Source organism: Meles meles, chromosome 1 (assembly GCF_922984935.1).
Source record: "Meles meles chromosome 1, mMelMel3.1 paternal haplotype, whole genome shotgun sequence".
NCBI classification, from domain to species: Eukaryota; Metazoa; Chordata; class Mammalia; order Carnivora; family Mustelidae; genus Meles; species Meles meles.
The window spans coordinates 202,309,438-202,330,085 of record NC_060066.1 but is presented as its reverse complement, the minus strand read 5'-3'; the positions used below and the strand labels follow the sequence as shown (position 1 = coordinate 202,330,085).

Below are 20,648 nucleotides of genomic sequence, written 5' to 3'. Positions count from 1 at the left end.
CTCTGTTATCATGTCTTTATGGCAAGGAGCCTGGGCTAGGTGTGTTTGACACGCCCCCCCCCCCTCCTGGATTCCATTCTGGGGGTCCAGCCCAGCCTGGAGCCAAAAGTGATATAAGGCAAGATGTATAGCTCTTCGGAGTCCAGACCAGAAAAGCTAGTTCTTTTTTTTTTTAGATTTTATTTGAGGGGCGCCTGGGTGGCTCAGTAGGTTAAAGTCTCTGCATCCAGCTCAGGTCATGATCCCAGAGTCCTGGGCTCGGGGGCCTGCTTTCTCCTCTCTCTCTGCCTGCCTCTCTGCCTACTTGTGATCTCTCTCCATCAAATAAATAAAATCTTAAAAAAAAAAAAAAGCTTTTATTTGAGAGTGAGAGAGAGCACAGGGGGTGGGGGGACAAAGTGCAGAGGGAGAAGGAGAAGCAGACTCCCTACTGAGCAGGGAGCTCAAGTTGGGGTTCCATCCCATGACTCTGAGATTATGACCTGGGCCCAATGGCAGATGCTCAAACAACTGAGCCACTCAGTCACCCCCAGAAGGGTCAGTCCTAACCTGGAGCCCAGCTAAAGTCAATTAAGCAGGCTCCCAAAGTCATTCATGCAGGACAAGTCTCACAAACAACATTCTTTAGCCTGCCTGTGTGGGTGCAGGTCGGGGTGGTCGGTTATGCAGGACAAATCACAGAAACCTCCATCCATATAGTGCAGTGGGCAAGGACTCAACAATCGGGACAACGTGAACTTCCATCTCAGCTCTGACACCGCATGTGACGACAGACTGTCACCTTGCTTTCCATGCCTCAGTTTCCTTATCCATAAAAATGGCATCCTGTGCGAAAATGAAATGAATTAACAGATGTAAAGAGTCTGGCGCGAAGAGCGATGGTCCATCAATATCAGTTTCCTTTCTTGATTTCTCCATTTCGCCCAGGAGCAGAGATGTCCACACTCAAAACCCTTAAACCCTTCACGCTGGGTTCAAAGTGCACAAGCGAGAAACTTACCCGCCCCGCAGGTACGCGCACGGCGCCCCCTCGCGCCCAGCCGGGGAACCGCCGGAGCGGAGGCTCCGCCCCCTGGCGCCCGCGCCTGCGCAGAGGAACGCCCCCAAGTTTGTTGTGGTGCCGAGTGTCCCGGACGCCTGAGGGTGCTGGTGGGAACCGGGTCGCGGTGCCGCCATGGCGGTGCGACAGGCGCTGGGCCGGGGCCTGCAGCTGGGTCGGGCGCTGCTGCTGCGCTTCACCGCGAAGCCTGGTCCGGGCTACGTCTGGGGGCGGCCCGAGCGGCCGGGCCCCGCGGCGGGCTGGGGTCGCGGAGAACGCCCCGGCCAGGCCGCGGGACCCGGCGCGGAGTCGCGCAGGCTCGGGCTCGGGCTTCCCGACCGCTACCGCTTCTTCCGGCAGTCGGTGGCTGGGCTGGCGGCGCGGCTCCAGCGGCAGTTCGCGGTGCGGGCCCGGGCCGGCGCGGGCCCTTGCGGCCGGGCCGTCTTTCTGGCTTTCGGGCTGGGCCTGGGCCTCATCGAGGAGAAGCAAGCCGAGGGCCGGCGGGCGGTATCTGCCTGTCAGGAGATCCAGGTGAACGGCGGCCCGGGGAGGGGGGGGGGGGGGGAGGCGGGGCGGGGGGCGGGGCTGGGAGTCACCTGCTGCCTGGGACTATGGGACCAAGCTGTGCCTCTGTCCCAGGTAGAAATGCGTTGGACATGAGCAGCTGAGGTTTATTTGCAGTAATACTGCTCTCCTGGTTTGGGGCCCGCACGTCCCATGTTCCCTTCCTCAAACGGCATGTTCTGGAAGTCATGCTGCTAATTTCAGTGCCTGCTGCAGCATGGCTGATGGCTTTGTGTAAATTTTCTAAAATGTAATGACAGTTAAATCATAACACTTCTTTTCCTGAGGTAGTTGTCATCCCCAGTTTATGGATGAGGAAAAGTACTCAGGTAAAGTAGTTTTCTCGAAGCCGCACAACTATTAGCAGTGCCCAAAGTCTGGCTCTGCAAAGCCTGTGCCTTTAACCTGAGCCTCCACAGTTCAGCCAATTAGTGACAAAGCTGAAGCCAAAGTAAAAACTATGAACAGCCGTAGAAAACATAAGGACTAACAGTTTTTAGTACGCCTGTATGAAGTTACCGGGAGTCACTGGATATGGGGGAGGGGAGGCTTTGTAAATGCCTAAAACAGCTCAAAGACCTGTTTCTGCTGAACCAAAATATGTATTAGGCTTGTCCAGACAAACAGAACCAATAGCATGTGTTTATTTATTTTTTTTTTTTAAGATTCGTTTTAAGGAATTGGGTCTGCAGTTGTGTTGGTTGGCAAATCCAAAATCTGCTGGGTAGTCCCGCAGGCTGGAGACCCAGGAAAAGCCATTCTTGTGGTTCAGGTCTGAAGGCCATCTGCTGGCCGAATTCCCATTTCTCCAGGGAGGTCAGTGTTCTGGGGTCTGAAACCGCTCACGGAGTTAGCAGAGGGCCTGGGTTGTATAGCGTAGGGCTGAGGTCGGGGAAGATGGGGTGACTTGCCCAAGGACACAGCTCGTTAAGGACTGGGCAGTGTCTCCCATGTTTCCTGGTTTACAGCCCTTGTTCCAGTTCTTACTCATCACCAGCGTGTCTCATGTTTGAGCTCTGGCCAGTCTGGGTGACAGGTGACATCTAGTCTAGTCCGCAGCTGCTGTCCTTGTCAGCAGTAGATGTAGCTGTGGAAAACAGGATGGCAGTTCCCCCGAAATTAAAAATAGAATTATCATTTGACCCAGGAGTTCCACTTTTGGGTATATGCCCCCAAAGAACTGAAAGCAGGGACATGAGCCGATGTTTCTAGACCCATGTTCATAGCAGCATTATTCACAGTAGTCAGAAGAACCCAGATGTCCGTGGGCGGATGAAGGGGTAAACGAAGTGTGGTATCTACATACAGCGGAGTATTACTCAGCCTTGAAGTGCTGATACATGCTACAACGTAGATGAAATTTGAGAACATTATGCTAAGTAAAATAAGCCAGTCACAAGAGGAGAAAGATTGTATGATTCCACTTACCTGAGGTACTTAGAGTAGTCAGGGTCACAGAACAGAAAGTGGAATGGTGGCTGCCAGGCACTGGAGGGAGGAGGGAGTGGGCAGTTAGTGTTTAATGTGTGTGGCGTTTCAGATTTGCCAGACGAAGATGGAGGTAGATGGTGGCGATTGGTTGCACAGCAGCGTGAATGTGCTTAGTGCCATTGAACTATACGTTTAAAAATGACTTAAATAGGGACACCTGGGTGGCTTAGTGGGTTAAGCCTCTGCCTTCTGCTCAGGTCATGATCTCAGGGTCCTGGGATCGAGCCCCACATTGGGCTCTCTGCTCAGCAGGGAGCCTGCTTCCCCCCTCTCTCTCTCTGTCTGCCTCTCTGCCTACTTGTGATCTCTCTCTGTCAAAATAAAAATCTTAATTAAAAAAACAATTTAAAAAATGACTTAAATAGTCCATTTTATGTTATGTATATTTTAACGCAATTCGTAGAACTAATTTTAAACCCTGCATGTGAATGTTCATAGCAGCAATATTCATAATAGCAAAATATTAAAAACAACCCAAACATCCTTCAGGAGGTGAATTGTTGAACTGTGGTACATCTGTACATAAATATTAAGCAATAACCAAGAATCAACTATTGATGCAGGTAACAACCTAAATTAACCTCAAGGGTATTAGGCCTAATGAGAGAAGTCAGTCTCCAAGGGGTACATACTGTGTGCTTCCGTTTCTGTAACATTCTTAAAATGAGAGAACTGTAGAGATGGGGAACAGATGAGTGTTGCCAGAGGACAGGGGTGGGTTGGGGTAGTGCGATACAGAGGTAGCAGGAAGGGGTTCTTCTGCAGTGATGGCACAGTTCGGGATCTTGGTTGTGGTGGTGATTACACACATCTGTACCTGGGATCCGTTTGCGTGGAGCTGGCAGACCTAGCAAGATGGCGGCGCCCAGGGCAGGATCGGAGCAGGCTAAGAGAGGACTGGGGGGAGGAGTTTGGGAGCTTCAAGAGTCTCTGCACCTGGTGGCCCTAGTCTGGAACAGAAGTACCAGTGGCATCCATGGCCTGGGCAGGACAGTGGCTCCAGACCTTCCCCTTCAGAGGAAGGAGGTCCCTGCTCCAGGTCCTGGCTGACCGCTTCTGTGACGTGGATGCTCTTGACAGTGCCTGCTCCGAAAGCAGGTGTAGATGGTGCACCAGAAAAATCAACCCTTCACCTACACCAAGGGGCGATACGGCCCATACTTCGGGGATGCCTATGACATCCTGAAGCAGGGAGGTGCATCAAGTTTCAGGACAAGGAGTGGATATGGTCAAATGAACATGGCTACTTCTCTCTTGAGTTCTGGAAGTTCCAGGTGGTGCCCCTAGAGGCTGCTGTCGATGTCAGCAGCTGTGCTGCCGGCTTCCAAGGCCTGGACAGCCTCTGAACCTCCGCAGGCTGGACGTCCCAGACCTCCCTGCTGTGGCCAGCCTGGCCCTCATGTAGATCTTGTTGGAGGAGACGCGGTCCATCTGCGAGGTTCTGCAGATGACTGGGCTCAGGGCCTCAAGTTGGGCCAGAGGAGCTGTCTCGGGACACAGTCAGCCCCATCCCTGCCTGGCCCTCGGTCCCCTCCCCATCAAGCTGGATCTCGGCTGGGCTCTGCGGACAGTTCTCCATACTTCTGGCTTCCATCTGGGTTCACTCAGCGTGGAGGTTGGGCGGGCTGAGGGGTGTGGCCTGGCAGGTCAGAGGGCAGAGCATGGGGTTGGGGTATTTATTCCCCACCTCAGGGGCTGTGGCTGTGCTGAAAGGTCACAGCTCCTGTCATCCTGTTGGGCAGCTCTTCTCACACGCTTCACCCCTGGCTTCCACCAGACACCGCCTCCTGCCTCTTCAGGCCTGGAGGAGGTAAACAGCACCAGAGAGCTGCACTCCCCGTGGTTTTCCAACCCTGCCCACCACCATGTCCAGAAACTCTGCTCAAAGTGTCCTTATTTGAGTGTGCTGCTGTTTCCTGCCGGGACGCTGACTGATACACAGGGGCTCCTGGCACATTTCAGGGCTGGTTCTTCCTGGAAGACTGGGACTGGTGAGACTGCTCAGCTCACCGCACGCTGCAGATTCCCTGCGCTGCACTCACTGAACGCCGGCAGTGCCCTGAGTCCCACAGTGTTCCCCCTGACCAGTTTATTGACTCAGCTCCAAATTCAGCTTTCTTGTTTGCTCTGTGAAAATGGACCTGGGCCTTTGAAATAGTTTTCCTTTGCTAAGTGACAGGATAAGATTTGTCAGTAGAGGGGTCCAGGAGAGATTGCAGGAGGAAGGGCTTTTGCTTCCTCGTTCCCCACCCATTTGCTTGCTCTGCAGGCTCCGCATTGCCTGCGGCCTCCCCAGCATGTGGCTCCTGAAGTGCCAGGTGGTCAGCAGCTCCCCCTGCCCCACACCCACAGTGCCTCCCTGCGAATGACTCTCCACCGCACCCTAGAAAGGGGATTTCCAGTCAATGCCAAGGCACCTTACCGGTGAATCTCTTGTTATTTACGTTTGCTGTTAAAGTCAATTAATTCTTTTTTTTTTTTAATTAGGGCGAACACAAGCAGGGGAGCAGCAGGCAGAGAGAGAAGCAGGCTCCCTGCTGAGCAAGGAGCCCAGGACCCTGGCATCATGACCCAAGCCAAAGGCAGATGCTTAACCAGCTGAACCACCCAGGCACCCCTCAGTTAATTCTTTTTTTTTTTTTTAAGATTTTATTTATTTGACAGAGATCACAAGTAGGCAGAGAGGCAGGCAGAGAGAGATAGAGGAGGAAGCAGGCTCCCTGCTGAGCAGAGAGCCCGATGCGGGGCTCGATCCCAGGACCCTGGGATCACGACCCAAGCCGAAGGCAGAGGCCCCAACCCACTGAGCCACCCAGGCGCCCCTCAGTTAATTCTTTATATTAAACATCACATTTTTTTTTTTAAGTTGCATAGAGCTGCACACACGAATGAATGCAGGTTTAAAAAGACGGTAAAAATTGAGTAACGTCTGTAGTCTAATTGATAGCAGTGTACCAATTCGCTCTCCTGGTTTTGAGATTGAATTGCAGTTTTATAAGATGTCACCATGGAAGGAAACTGGACGAAGGGACACAGGACACTTTGTGCCGATTTTTTTTGGTTTTTGCAACTTCTTGTGAATCTAAATTATTTCAGAATTGAAACTTAAAAAATAGGGGCGCCCAGGTCAGGTTGCTGTGGGCTGGGCTGTCCAGTCTGGTTCTAGAGGAGGGAGGAGCTTCAGGTGGGACTTGATGGATGAGTAGGGGTGAGCCAGGCGGAACCACTTCACAGAAACAGGTTTGGAGAGAGGCGCATGAAGGTGAGCATGGGCAGTGCGCAGTAGAGCCCAGTGAGAGCTTCCACAAGCAGGAAGCACTAGGCCAAGGTACTGAATAAAAGGTGTTTGAGCAGAAGAGTGACCTGTGAACGTGAACTGGTAACCAAAGGGTTAATGGCACTGATAAGCTCAGCTGCAGTTTTTACCCAGGCTTTCTCCACTTGCTGTGAAGTACTCCTGACTCTCCTCCCCCAGGGACACAGATTTGAGGCTTCTCTCCCCGCTCTTATTTGGTGGCCTCTCAAAACAAAACAAAAAAAACCCCCTTACCTTGCTATCAGTGATTTGCTGTGAGTCAGCAGGAGTTATACCTTGGCTAGTATGGGGAATGTGGTGACCTAGGCTCTTTGTCCTAGGGACTGTCCCCAGAGTCGCACCTCCACTGGGCACTGCCAGCCAGTGGGCACCTAATTTAACTCTTGCAGCTAGGAAGCAGTTTTTTATTTCAGTTTGGACACATGTCTGTAAGTGAGTATTTCGTGTGCAAGGCCATGTGAGCTTATCTCCTCTTCCTGGTGGGTTGCCTCCAACTAGGGGGACTGCTGTGGATCTCTGAGCCACGGCCTGCTCGTCTTGAGAGTTGACTAGGGAGCCCTTCCATTCAGTGGTGAAGCCCTGGCTTTGGGGGAGGAACCCGTGCTCACAGAGGCACTCATGACTCCATTTGGTTTCTCTGTTGCTGCAGGTTTTGGTATCTTTGGACAACACCAGCCATGTTCTAATTGGAAAATGGAAAGTGAATTTGATTCCCCAGTGCAGCCCAAACTTGGGCAGTCTTTGTTTTGCAACACTGCTTATCATAATATTCATTAGACTGGAGAAAAATCCCCAATTAATGGAGCCCTAAATTATATATTTGGAAATTGGGCCTTTGAGATTTTGTTTGCATCTCGTTTGTGTATTTGTTTGTCCATGTATGCACATTGTAAACGTGAGATTTTTTTTTCTCTACCTCTGGATGATGTTGCCAAAATTAATTTGTAGAAGAGCTCAATTTAGTTGGTGTAAAGGCAAGTGGTTGTAAGAATTGGGCTTTCTAGGAGTGCCTGGGTGGCTCATTTGGTTTAGCATCTGCTTTCAGCTCAGGTCAGATCTTGGGGTCCAAGAATGGAGCCCTGTATCAGTCTCCGTGCTCAGCAGGGAGTCTGCTTCTTCCTCTCCCTCTGTGCTCTCTCTCTCAATTAAATAAAATCTTAAAAAAAAAAATTGGACATTCTAATACCAAGAAAAATACTTTCAAGTTCCTGTGATCTGGGAAAACATTCAATATGAAAGATAATTTAAGGTTGTTGGCTTAATTACAATGGACACGTTTTTAAAGTTTCCAATAGTAGAGGTAGAACTTTTTTTTTTTTAAATATTTTATTTATTTATTTGACAGAGAGAGATCACAAGTAAATAGAGAGGCAGGCAGAGAGAGAGAGAGAGAGAAGCAGGCTCCCTGCCGAGCAGAGAGCCCGATGCAGGGCTCGATCCCAGGACCCTGAGATCATGACCTGAGCCGAAGGCAGCGGCTTAACCCACTGAGCCACGCAGGCGCCCCAGAGGTAGAACTTTTGTTCTGCCTGTATTTACTGAAAGATAGGTTCGTGTTACAAAGTATTGTGGATAATATAAACATAATTACTGAGAAGAAACATAGGTGGTTTTTTTTTTTGGCTTCTTTTAGGAGAAACAACCCTGTATGCAAGGAAAGTGTGGCTGATTATTTAAAGGAGGAAAACTTAGGACAAAACCTGAACATAAGAAGAAAAGTTGTAGAAGGTCTGTGAGAAGGGAATCTTTGGAAAGGAATTCTGTGCGTGGTTGGGACCAAGATTATGGAGATTAGTCAAGAAGTTTATTCCAGGGGCGCCTGGGTGGCTCAGTGGATTAAGCCGCTGCCTTTGGCTCAGGTCATGATCTCAGGGTCCTGGGATTGAGCCCCTTGTCGGGCTCTCTGCTCCGCAGGGAGCCTGCTTCCTCCTCTCTCTCTGCCTGCCTCTCTGCCTACTTGTGATCTCTCTCTCTGTCAAATAAATAAATAAAATCTTAAAAAAAAAAAAAAAGTTTATTCCAGAGTGATCGACAGCTGGGGAGAAGACAGGTGGTTAAGAGAACAGCACCAGGCAAAGGTCGAGCAGCAACACAACATCAGCAGAAGCCTCAGCCCATCCTCTGAGGAGTTCCAAAAGCTGGATTACCATCCAGATTGGATTTTATATACTCCTGTTGAACAGTCATTGGTTGAGACCACCTGGGAAGAGGGCTTGACCTCAGCAAGGCAGCTGTCTTTGGTCAGGGCCTTCTCTAATGACCGCCGAGAGCTGAGGACTATTGACTACATTCCCACAACTGAAGGTCCTTCGTTCCTGCTGGGGTTCTGGCCAGCACATCCCAGCACCCACCACAAAGGCTCAGATCCATGCAGCACCCCGGCTGGCTCTGTCTCAGTGTATGTCAACATGGGCCATGACAGGGAAGGACAGCAGAGGGACTGCATACATTTTTTAATTTTCCCTTTAATTTTAATTTTTTAAAAGATTTTATTTATTTATTTGACAAAGATCACAAGTAGGTGGAGAGGCAGGCGGAGAGAGAGAGGAGGAAGCAGGCTCCCTGCTGAGCAGAGAGTTGGATGCGCTGCAGGGCTTGATCCCAGGACCTGAGATCATGAATTGAGATGAGGACAGAGGCTTTAACCTACTGAGCCACCCAGGAACCCAGGGGACTGCATACATTTTTTTAAAACTTCATCTTGTTAGAATGAATGAGTTTTACTCTCAGAAGTACATCAATACAAGATTAGAATTTGGTTTTCCTATTAAAATAACCATTTTCGTAGTTACTGGTCCACTCTTAATAAGAAATTATAAACAAAGGCTTTTTTCTTTATCTTTAATCTTCCTAGAAGAAAAGTTTCCATGTTTTGTCTTCATTAGGTCTTTGATTACTTCACAGTTGAGTCTTAATATTAAAAGAGTAAGTTTTGCTCTACAGAGAGCTCTCTTTGCCTTTAGAATCTTACTGCCACCTTAAGTAGATAAGTAGGAAGTTTTGTAATGATCTGTAATCCTATTTAGGCATGTGCTATAAAACCTTATGATATTTTAGACCAAATTCCCAAAATTCCACTTCTAAATGAAATCTTTTTTATTAATGAGGCTTGTTTGGCATCTTACGTGGAAAGCGTTGTCAAACAAATGGTGACAGACCTTAGATTGTTATGTGGGTAAATGTGATAGCTGTTCCAGAAATTATATGAAATTCCCAAGGTTTTGATGTCCTGGTATCATATCATCACTTGTTCTTTTTTTTTTTAAGATTTATTTATTTATTTGACAGAGAGAGAGATCACAAGTAGGCAGCAGAGCTTTTAACCCACTGAGCCACCCAGGCCCCCGTTATCATTTACTCTAATTATTGAAGTGTTGTGTGTCACAGAAAAACCATGGCCATTTTTAGTCCTTTGTCATTTACAGTCATTGTTTTGCTCTGATGCTGTTACAGATATGTTTCCGCTTCAAGGAGATTTGTGGAAAGGACTTTTGACAAGTACAGGTCTCTGATACCTTTAAGATCGTAAAACCAAACTGAGTAAGAATTTTAGGAACTAACAGGAGAACTGCATTCAAGCAGAACAAGAATTAGTAACGTGGGACTGAATAAATTGAGGAAGATGATTACTCTTGTTGGAAATGTTGCTGGTTCTCTAATGTTTGCTTTTTCAGATTTAAGGAAACTGTTTTTCTCCTAAGCTGTTATGACTTGCAGAAATTTGGTAAAATATTCCTTTGTAGGCAAATATGAAACATTTATCTTTTTCTCCCCACCTGATCCCTCCAGATTCAGAAACTCTCCATGAGCATTTTTATATATTCATGGAAATGTATTTATTTGCATAAGTTCAGTAAGAATCTGTTCTTATGATAGGACACGATTGGAATCATTGGTTATATTATCAAGGCTTTGGCTGGAATATCCTCTTTGAGGGTGACATGCATAGACTCAGATATGACCAGGCAGCTTTAAGGAACTAAGATTGACTTTATGGAGCCAATGAAGCCCCTTGGAAAAATCAGCCTAGTACCTTGCTTATAGGGTCCCCAGCAGCCTTACCAGGTGAATTAAGATCACTTCCTGCTGGTGCAGGAACCTCAGGTTATTTGGGGGACCTCAAGAAGAGAGGAAGTTACCCAGATCTATAGGTGTTGCAGGCAGAGTCTGATGGCAGATATTTGGCTTGGTTTCTTAGCCTTCAGAGACTATTAAAAGTTCTGAAATTCCTTATGAGAAGTTCTGGCAAAGCAGATTCTCCGTTGAAAAATAAAGCAAACCCTATATGGCCAATCACTGTTTATTCTTGCAGCACTTATGTAAATAAATAGGCCAAGGTTGTTAGACTGGAGTCTTAATTTGGCTATCTTGGGGGGAAATGAGGGCGATTTTAGAAAGAGAAATCACACATTTGTGGAAGTTAAAGCAACTGTCTTTGGGTGTTTGTTGTTTGCCTCTAAAACTGGGCTGGATCCTGAATTCTGGTTTCCTCCAGTATCTGGTTATGATTCTCCAAACTAAGCTTTCCAATTTTCTCCCATTCCCTAAAGCTGCCCTTTCTTCTGAAGCCCTGCACACTGAAGTAGACAACTTGAGGTGGACTTCAGATGTTTTAGAATTATTAGAGCTGTTTTGGAACCCAAGGAGGCAGCTGTTGTCTGTGGCCAAGGACACCAAAAATGGGACTGCTTGATTGCCCGTGGGAATGATCGGGCAGATCAAGGTGCCAGGCTGGCGGCCCACGCAAAGACTCCAAAACCTTTTACGGAGGCTTTAGTGGTGGACACAGACTTAGCCAAACAGCAGCCCTAGATCTCCTCTGAAGGTCGGAGGAGAGCTGCCCGAGAACCGTCCCGTAGCTGCCTGCACAGAGAGCTGTCTCTGTGATCAGAAGCCTCCAAGGCTGTGCAGGGAGCTTGACAGACAAGGCGTGCCAGCTGCAGCAGGGAGACGTTTTGACCTCTTAACTAATGCAGGTTCCATGCTCAGCGGTCTCTGATTGCAGTGAAGGCACAGAGTTCGAGAAAAATTATTCTGAATGATGGGGGAGAAAGGGAACTTGGCCTAAGCCCAGGATGGCCGTAAAACCCAGTTTGGCTGCGTTTTTATTAGCCCTTGGTCTTGTCAGTGAAGCCCATGCCTGGCTCTGCCTCTCCCCTCCCCCACCGCCCTTCACTTGGGCCTTACTAGGCATCCTGGCTCATGGTGCGTGTGTTGTTCCTCACAGGCAATTTTTACCCAGAAAAACAAGCTGCTGCCTGACCCTCTGGACACCCGACGCTGGCAGGGCTTCCGGCTGGAGGAGTATCTGATAGGGCAGTCCATTGGCAAGGGCTGCAGTGCGGCTGTGTATGAAGCCACCATGCCTGTGTTGCCCCGGAGCCTGGAGGTGGTGAAGAGCGTCAGGCCTCTTCCAGGCAGAGACCCAGATGTCGTTCCACGAAAGGAGGAGCCAGCCTCACCCCCCGCCTTTCCCTTGGCCATCAAGATGATGTGGAATATCTCGGTAAGGAGGGGGCCTTTCATCTCTGAATTGGGCATTTCTCAAAACACCAGGGGTACCTGGGTGGCTCAGTCAGTTAAGCGTCTGCCTTCTGCTCAGGTCGTGAACCCTGTGTTCTGGGATCAAGCCTCACATTGGGCTCCCTGCTCAGTGGTGGAGTTGCTTCTCCCTTTGCTCCTCTCCCTGCTTATGATACCTCTCTCTCAAATAAATAAATCTTAAAAAAAAAAAAAAAAAAGTCCTACTCTTGGTGGACCTGCCAGTGCTTTTTCCCAGGAGGCAGGCAGGGCTCTCCACAGCCCGGGCATCTGTGTGGTTAGGCTTCCTTGCCCACTCATGCAAGAGTTGGAAGCACACGCCCCGGCATCTGTGTGGTTAGGCTTCCTTGCCCACTCATGCAAGAGTTGGAAGCACTCTCAGATTGTCATGTCTGCCTGAGGGTCGGTTAAAAGGCAGATTCTGGTCATTGGTCTGTGGGTGGAGGCTGGGGTTCTGCCTTTCTAACCAGCTCTCAGGTGATGCCCATGCTTCTCGTCTGGTCCACACACAGCAGCAGGTGCCTAAGCCCCTTGTTCTAATGATCCAGTTTGCTGAATTTGGGTCTGCAGTTCCCACCATCCTCCCTCTCTCCCTCCCTTGACCTGCCTCACTGGAGAGGAGAGGCCACACTCCTGTCCTCCAGACTCCCCTTCAGCCTCCCCTCCAGATCAGAGGCTTGCTTGTCACCTCTCTGCTCTCAACTCTGGGACGACTCAAGGCTTAGGGAAACTGAGTGTTTTCCCTCCACAAAAACAAAGATTTCGTCTAGAGCGATTTCTTTCTCTTCTTGCTATATATGTGGGTTTAGAAAATTAATCCAGACCCGATGTTCTTTTTCCTGCCCAGAGCATCCACCCAAGCCTAAGCTGGGACACAGCCGTGGCAGCTCACGCTGGACACTGAAGAATTCAGTTTCTGATTTTGATCTGGGGGATGAAGGTTACTAGACTCCTGCCTTTCCAAGCTAGGTGATTAGCTAACAGGTAGCCAAGGCCTTTGCCTGTGCAGCAGCCAGGGTTAGCATCAAAGCTTCCAGACGCGCACAGCCAGGGTTAGCATCAAAGCTTCCAGACGCGCATGCTGACTACTGCACTCACAAAAGCTAAATGACTTGACTCGCTAGAGGGTTCCTGACTGGTTCTTGCTGTTACTCCCTTTTACTGAGGGGCTGGGAAAGCCTCAGCACAACCTTATCCAGGGCAGGTTTGTCTGGCTCTGCCTGTCCGCTGAAGGCAGCCTGCAGGGGCGAGTCTTTGTGACCCAGTGGCCAGTTGGAGCCTGGTGGTGACCGGAGGCATTGATGGCAGGAAGAAAGGTCCCTCCCCTTATCTTGCCATCTCTTCCTACCCTGGGCACCTGAGCTGTCAAGAATTTGAGGTGTGAAAAAAAAAAAAAAAAGAATTTGAGGTGTGATGTTGAAACCCCCTGGGAGTTGGCACAGAGGGCCTCTCTGCCCTCTCTCTCCCTGGAGGGACTAGCTTGCCTTGCTATTTCAGTGAATTTATCTTTTTTTTTTTTTTTTTAAGATTTTATTTATTAGAGCATGAGCAGGAGGAGAGGCAGAGGGAGAGGGACAAGCAGACTCCCTGCTGAGCAGCCCCCTCCACCCCACAGGGCTCAATCCCACAACCCTGAGAACATAACCTGAGCCACCCGGTACCTCCAGGGAGTTTGTCCTAACTTGAATATCAAAAGCAATTCTGGGAGCACCTGGCTGGCTCAGTCAGTGGATCATGCAACTCTTGATCTTGGGGTTGTGAGTTCAAGCCCCACATGGGTGTAGAGATTACTTAAAAATAAAGTCTTTTTAAAAAACCTCAAATAATTCTAGGCAGTAGCTGTCTAGTTCAGATTGCATGGAGGACTTGGACGTGCTCAGGTATGTGTAACTCCGAATTCATGACTGTGTTCCAGGCGGGCTCTTCCAGCGAAGCCATCTTTAGTACCATGAGCCAGGAGCTAGTCCCAGCTAGTCGAGTGGCCTTGGCCGGGGAGTATGGAGCGGTCACTTACAGGTAAGCACTGTCTGCTAACCAGACTGGCTGTGAGTTCTTAGCAAAATCCTCACCTGTGTCCTCAGAGCGGTGTCCGGCGGACGTGTAATAGATGGTAAGTGATGTAGTTAACGTTGGCTTTGTAGTGGTTGGATGACTCGAACTGGGGAAGAGTGCAGCTGGCTGGTTCACCCTGGAGCAGAGAGCGCAGGCCGTCCCAGAATGCCCAATTCCGAACGTTGGAAAATCGACGTGACTTCTGGTTGTTAAGTAATGCCCGAGGGGAGCGCCACTCATCCCTACCAGCTGCTCTGTCCCCGGCGCAGATAACACTCATTCCAGTCTTGGCACTGCCAGGAGCTTTAAAAAAATTCAGCCTGTTCCCCAAGAGTTGTGTGTGTGGCCGAGGAACCAGACGAGTCGGGAGCAGAGGTCAGGGTAGAAAGTGCTAGAATCATGGACGCTCAGGTGCTGAGGGAAGCCCATTCCGAAAGGCCTCTCGAAGGGACCATCAGTGCTGCCTTTTGAAGATGAATAGGCAGAGAAGTAGCCAGAGAGGCCTTCTCCACAGAGGGAAGAGGGGTGGGTGGCAGCCCGCGCTCCCAGCTCCGTGGCAGGCGGTGTGCTCGCTTCCCTGCTTGCAGACCCTGCGAAGAGCTGCGTCTCGGCTGCTTGGTGTATAGTCGCAGTGCTGTCAGAAGCGGGGGGCGCAGACACAGGGACTTGAGAAAGCACGTGGAAAGCCCCTTCCGTGGTCGGGAAGACTCCCGTGTGCCCGAGCTGTGGAGTCAGTCCACGTGCAGCCTACTGCTTTCTCCTGAGTCCATCTGAGAGCAGCAATGTAAGCAATCAAGGGAGTTAAAGTGTTGTTCCTAGCCTGGGGCCACTGGGGCCAGTGGGAGAATCAGGATCACAGCTCAAGGCTCGGGAACTGAGGCGGATCTCAAGACGGGGGCGGGCATCTTGCTCCCGTAGTGCTGGCTTCATGTCTCTGGGCTTCTCCATTGTCTGCTTTCTGCCGCCCAGTGTCTTCATTTCCTTTTTTGTTATTTTAAGATTTTATCTATTGATCTATTTTTATCTATTTATCTATTATTTTAAGATTTTACCTATTTTATCTATCTCTATTGACAGAGATCACAAGTAGGCAGAGAGGCAGGCAGACAGAGAGAGGAGGAAGCAGGCTCCCCGCTGAGCAGAGAGCCCGATGCGGGGCTCGATCCCAGGACTCTGGGATCATGACCTGAGCCTAAGGCACAGGCCCAACCCACTGAGCCACCCAGGTGCCCCCCAGTGTCCTTATTTCTTACCCCACAGCTCTTCTGTGTCTGTGTGCCTTTGGTTTCTATATCTCTCTGGCTTCCCCTGGCCCCGGTCAAGCCTCATGGCATCCTTCACCTTCAGCCCACTGCTCACTGCTTAGTTACTACCAGGTTGTTCACCAGCGCTCCTCAAGAAGAGAAATGAACTGGCCCTCATTCCGTTCCCACAACCATTTGTGTCTCAGATGGGACTGCAGGCTCCTTGCCCTGGAGCTAGGAGCCCACCCAGTGAGAGTACTGGCTGAGGGGTGGGGCCCAGACCTAGCAGGCTGACTCATGCCATCCAGAACAGAGCCACTGTGCTCCTCAGCAGGGCTGTGGGACTTTGGGGCTCCCCGAGGGGGACAGGTGGGCAGGCAGGCAGGTGACTTCTGTACTATAAATTGCATCTGTGTCTGCAAAGGTTTTGTGGGGTATTTTAAAAGATTTATTTATTTGAGAGAGAGAGAGAAGGCACGAAAGAGCAGGGGGAGGGGTAGAGGCAGAGGGAGAGGAAGAAGCAGACACCCCGCTGAGCAGGTAGTCCCATGCGGGGCTCCATCCCAGAATCCCAGGATCATGACCTGAGCCGAAGGCAGATGCTTAACTGACTGAGCCACCCAGGTGCCCTTCAACAAAGGTTTGAGCTCATACTACACTTTAAGGGTTATGCCAGAATCTGCCATTAGAGATTCTAGGTCCTTTATATAAGCATTAACCTTACAACTTAATGCTACTACCTTATTCCCTTTGGCAATTGAGACTGAGCCCAGAGAAGGAACCTGGGGAGAGGCTTACAGTAGCGGACCTGGAATTCAAACCATATAGTCATGATTCCAGTCTCTTAACCACCGTATTCCACTGCATGGGATTGATGGATGGACAGATGGATGGACCAGGGGAGTCATCAGATGTGACAAGTCATATTTATGGGTTTTTTTTTTCCCTTTAACACCAGCTTCTGTACCCGACACACAGCAGATCTACAGTACACATTTGATAAATTTAAAAATGGGTGAATGTCAGTATTTATCATGGCATGATTATCTTTCCAACCAGTTTGTCTGATACTGGATTCCTATATTTGTCCCATTTGGCTGAAATAGAAGATCCAAGGGAGGTCCCAAGCAACTGGCCCCTCACCCCAACATCATCCGGGTCTTCCGTGCCTTCACCTCTTCTGTACCCCTGCTGCCAGGCGCCCTGGTCGATTACCCCGATGTGCTGCCCCCACGCCTTCACCCCAAAGGCCTGGGCCACGGGCGGACGCTCTTCCTTGTTATGAAGAAGTAAGTAGGAACTGGTTGTGCCTCTGTGCACCTGGAACCCCCGGGTGGCAGGGAGGGGGGCCCTCACCCATGCTAAGGGCATAGTATCCCAGAAGGCGGGGTTCCTTTGGGGTGACTTTTCACGAAAATGGAGACTCCTCTTCATTCAGAACCTAGTTCTCACCAGTGTTTTTAGTCTATTCGACTCTTGCCCCTCTCTGTGGCCTGCCTTACCAGTTGTGTAAAAACAGTTTTCCTCCCTAACCCCCTGCACCTCCTGGCACGCCTGTCACTGGCGTGAGGAAGGAGTATCTGTACCATTACTTCCGTCATGTGGGGCCCCAGCTCTCCCGCCCTGACTTCAGGATAATGGGTGGTAACAGAATACTGGGGGGGGGGGGGGCGGAGAAAATAAAAAAACTCCAAAGAAGAGGAAGGGCCATCATCCTAATAGTAAATAAGATGCTGGGGGGACCACTGATGTGCGACAGCCCAAGACCCTGTCACCCTCTCCACCAGCTACCCCTGTACGCTGCGCCAGTACCTTCGTGAGCACACCCCAAGCCCCCGCCTCGCCACCGTGATGATCTTGCAGCTGTTGGAGGCCGTGGATCATCTGGTTCAACAGGGCGTTGCGCACAGAGACTTAAAATCTGACAACATCCTCGTGGAGTTGGATGCAGGTGGGTCCTGGCCACACCCTCCCAGATCTCCAGGGGCACCAGACTTCGGCTCTGCAGACACTTAGGACCCTTCAGTGCTTTCGGGTTTTATGTCCTACTAGAATTATGTCTTAATTTAGCTCTGTACCCAAGAGACGAGAAATCTCTCCTTCAAAATGGAGGCTTTCTTCTCTTTGTGGGGATGGTTAATAGTCCCCCAGTTCCTTCTGTTGCCCACTTACAGAACAAAAACCTCAGCGGCGAAAGTTTTGTCAAAGAAGAGAGAGGTAGATTTAGCTCAGCAGAAGAAAGAATTTTCAGACAGTGAGAGCTGTCCGAATGTAAGCCCAGCTGCCCCTGGACACAGTGAGCTCCCAGTTCCCCACAGAGGAAGCACTGAAGTGGAGGCTGGCGGCCACTTAACCTGTGAAGGACAGCCGGAGGGCGGGTAAATTTTGAGCTGGAAGACTTAAGTAATGGGCCATTAAATTGCTCGAGGAACTAGCTTCTTGAAGGAAGTCTGTGTGACCCCTTTTACAAATAACTAACCCCCAACATACCCGTTTCTTAGGTTTGGACTTGGGGTTTCAAGTTCAGATCAAAGATCTCTGGGACATCAGAGCTAAGCGCCATCTGCTGAGTAAACCGGGAGCAGTTCCTTCAGTCTTGGGACAGCTCCGATTGCTTGATCAGTTACGTTGAGCCCAGCTTTCATCTAGTTCTTTGCTTGAGGGCTTTGGTTTCCCTGGAGACATCTTTGGGCTCCCGTAGCTGGCCTCCCGTTGAGTGCCCTGGTGAGTGGCCACCCACCCGGGCCTCGCTGGCCCACGCTCCTGGGCTGATACCGTGTCCGTTAGCCCCTCACCCACGTCTTGGTGTCTGTGGTAGGGCACCTACGAAGGCCCCTCAGGAGAGAACCAGTCACTCACCTCTGCCTGTCCCCTCCCCAGATGGCTGCCCCTGGCTGGTGATCACAGACTTCGGTTGCTGCCTGGCTGACGAGCGCACCGGCCTGCAGCTGCCTTTCACCAGCTGGTATGTGGATCGGGGTGGAAACGGCTGCCTGATGGCTCCTGAGGTGAGTCTTGTGGAACATGTCCTGTGCAGTCAGCAGTCATCTCCATCTTGTTTCCACTGACTGGGAGGACGAGACTCGCTGCCTCATTACCTACCCCCTACCCGACACCTCTCTTTTCTGACCCTAAATTTGGCACAAGTCCCTTTCCCCTGTGTGTGAGTCTGGCCCTTCCTAATGTTTACAGGAGATGTGTGTTTTGTCAGCATGAAGTAGGCAACCTAAGAAAATTCTTCTGGGTCTGAGCCACAACTCACTCAAATTCCAGGTTCCTTGGGACAGAGTTCAGATTAGCCCACGAGTCAGGTGCTATGTAGGTACATGAGTGTGTTAGAAATGCCAGCAGCGGGGCACCTGGGTGGCTCAGTGGGTTAAAGCCTCTGCCTTCGGCTCTGGTCATGATCTCAGGGTCCTGGGATTGAGCCCCGCATCGGGCTCTCTGCTCAGCGGGGAGCCTGCTTCCCTCTCACTCTCTGCCTGCCTCTCTGCCTACTTGTGATCTCTGTCGGTCAAATAAATAAACTCTTTAAAAAAAAAAAAAAATACCGGCAGCGTGAAGCTCACCTGTTGCTTTCCAAACAGGTGTCTACCGCCTGCCCTGGGCCCAAGGCCGTGATCGACTACAGCAAGGCTGATGCCTGGGCGGTTGGTGCACTCGCCTACGAAATCTTCGGGCTCTCCAATCCCTTTTATGGGCAGGGCGGGGCCCACCTTGAAAGCCGAAGTTACCAGGAGGCTCAGCTGCCCGCGCTGCCCGAGTCCGTGCCTCTGGATGCAAGACAGCTGGTGAGGTCACTGCTCCAGCGAGACGCCAGCAAGGTGAGGCTGTCCCCAGGATTTGCAGGGAGTGTATCTATCTTCCAGAGTAAAGATCAGGTTTGGGCAAGACTAGAGTGACAGACAGCTCCTCTTAGAAAGCCAAGTACAGGAGAACAAACTTTAGTATTAACACGAGTAGGGGAGCCGGCCACCAAATGAGAATTCCAGCATCGCAGCTCTTCTTGGCTTTAGTGGCTTAAGTTACTTAGAAGATAATGTTTTTAGAAATATTTAATGGAGTTGTAGTTTATACAACAGTTGACACCTAATGAGACAGATGTGAAGACCTCTCCCAAGAGCAAATCTGGACATTTTTGAGATCAGTTAGGGAACTTAAAGGCTGGAATATTTGAAGCCGTGATTGGGCACTGTAGGCCCAGTTCAGCTGGAGTGCCTCGTGGAAGGGCACAAAGGCAGACAGGGTTCAAGCTACTGTCCTGCCACTTCCTCCCACTGGGCGACATGCTGTCATCAGGGCCACAGCCTGTGCTCACTGCTGCCAGTTACCGAGCGAGGAGAGGACCCCTCACTCCAGAGAGTGCTAGGACCCAGGTGGTTTGTGGGCCTTCCTTGTTGGGGAGGCTATTTCAACAATGCAGACTGCACAGGGCACGGGTATGCCCCTGGAAAAGCCAGGAACAGGGGTAGAGAGCGGCCAGCAGGTGTCCGGTGAGTGAATGGTATTCTAGGAAGGAGAGACAAAGGGGTGAACAAGAATTTGGTTTTGGGGCCAGAGAAGGGAAGATCCTAAAATAAGAATTCGCTAACATATCAGGTTGTGGGTCGAATGCTTTGCCAACGATGTTCTAAGCTTCCGCTTCCCTGCCTGTTGCAGAGACCATCTGCCCGAGTAGCTGCTAACGTACTTCATTTAAGCCTCTGGGGTGAACACACTCTAGCGCTGAGGAATCTGAAACTAGACAAGATGATCGGCTGGCTCCTCCAGCAGTCGGCTGCCACCCTGCTGGCTGACCGGCGCCCGGAGAAGAGCTGCGTGGAGACCAAGATGAAGATGTTATTTCTGGCCAACCTGGAGTACGAGGCGCTGTGCCAGGCAGCCCTGCTCCTCTGCTCCTGGAGAGCGGCCCCGTGAGGGCTCCACTGTAGCTGGCGTATTACTAAAGAACTTAGCAACATCTGTGTGGTCTGTGAGTGCTGCGGGGCGGGGTGGGCTCCCAGGCGCGAGGGTGGGCGGCACGTGGAGGATGGCGCGGAGAGGCTGGTCGGCACTAGAGAAGGCCTCTGGTTTGGCAAATGGAAGGAAGAGCCAGCGGCAAAGTTCAGTCTGCAGCCACTAACTCACCCTAGCTATGCGATTTCAGGTGTATCGTGTAACCTGCGTGAGGTTCTCTCACCTGGGCTGGGAGAGACTGGACTAGAGCGGAGCTGGAGAAGCTGGCAGACTTCCTGCGGAGCGCCCGTGGTAAATACTGTGTCGTGGCTACTCCACTGTTGTTAGAGCACAAAAGCAGTCTGAAATACGTACATATACCAAGATGTGAATTCATGTGTCACTAAATACTCTTTTTTAAATTTGCTTCAACTATTTAAAAACGTGAAAATCACTTTTGGCTTAC

The 20,648-nt window shown here is 50.4% G+C and overlaps 1 protein-coding gene and 1 long non-coding RNA gene across 2 annotated transcripts; one reads left to right on the top strand and one right to left on the bottom strand.

Moving 5' to 3' along the window:
- Nucleotides 1–468: 468 nt before the first annotated feature.
- LOC123943361 lies at nucleotides 469–1,138 on the bottom strand. Its single transcript, XR_006818621.1, has 2 exons — nucleotides 1,001–1,138; nucleotides 469–825 (listed from the first exon to the last, which is right to left on the bottom strand). It is a non-coding gene; the product is annotated as an uncharacterized LOC123943361 (long non-coding RNA).
- PINK1 (PTEN induced kinase 1) lies at nucleotides 1,026–20,207 on the top strand. The gene is made up of 8 exons (XM_046007445.1): nucleotides 1,026–1,570; nucleotides 11,638–11,916; nucleotides 13,867–13,967; nucleotides 16,354–16,536; nucleotides 17,035–17,198; nucleotides 18,128–18,255; nucleotides 18,835–19,071; nucleotides 19,907–20,207. The coding sequence occupies exons 1-8, from the start codon at nucleotides 1,175–1,177 to the stop codon at nucleotides 20,162–20,164; spliced, it is 1,746 nt and encodes a 581-aa protein (XP_045863401.1). The 5' UTR covers nucleotides 1,026–1,174; the 3' UTR covers nucleotides 20,165–20,207.
- Nucleotides 20,208–20,648: the final 441 nt, after the last annotated feature.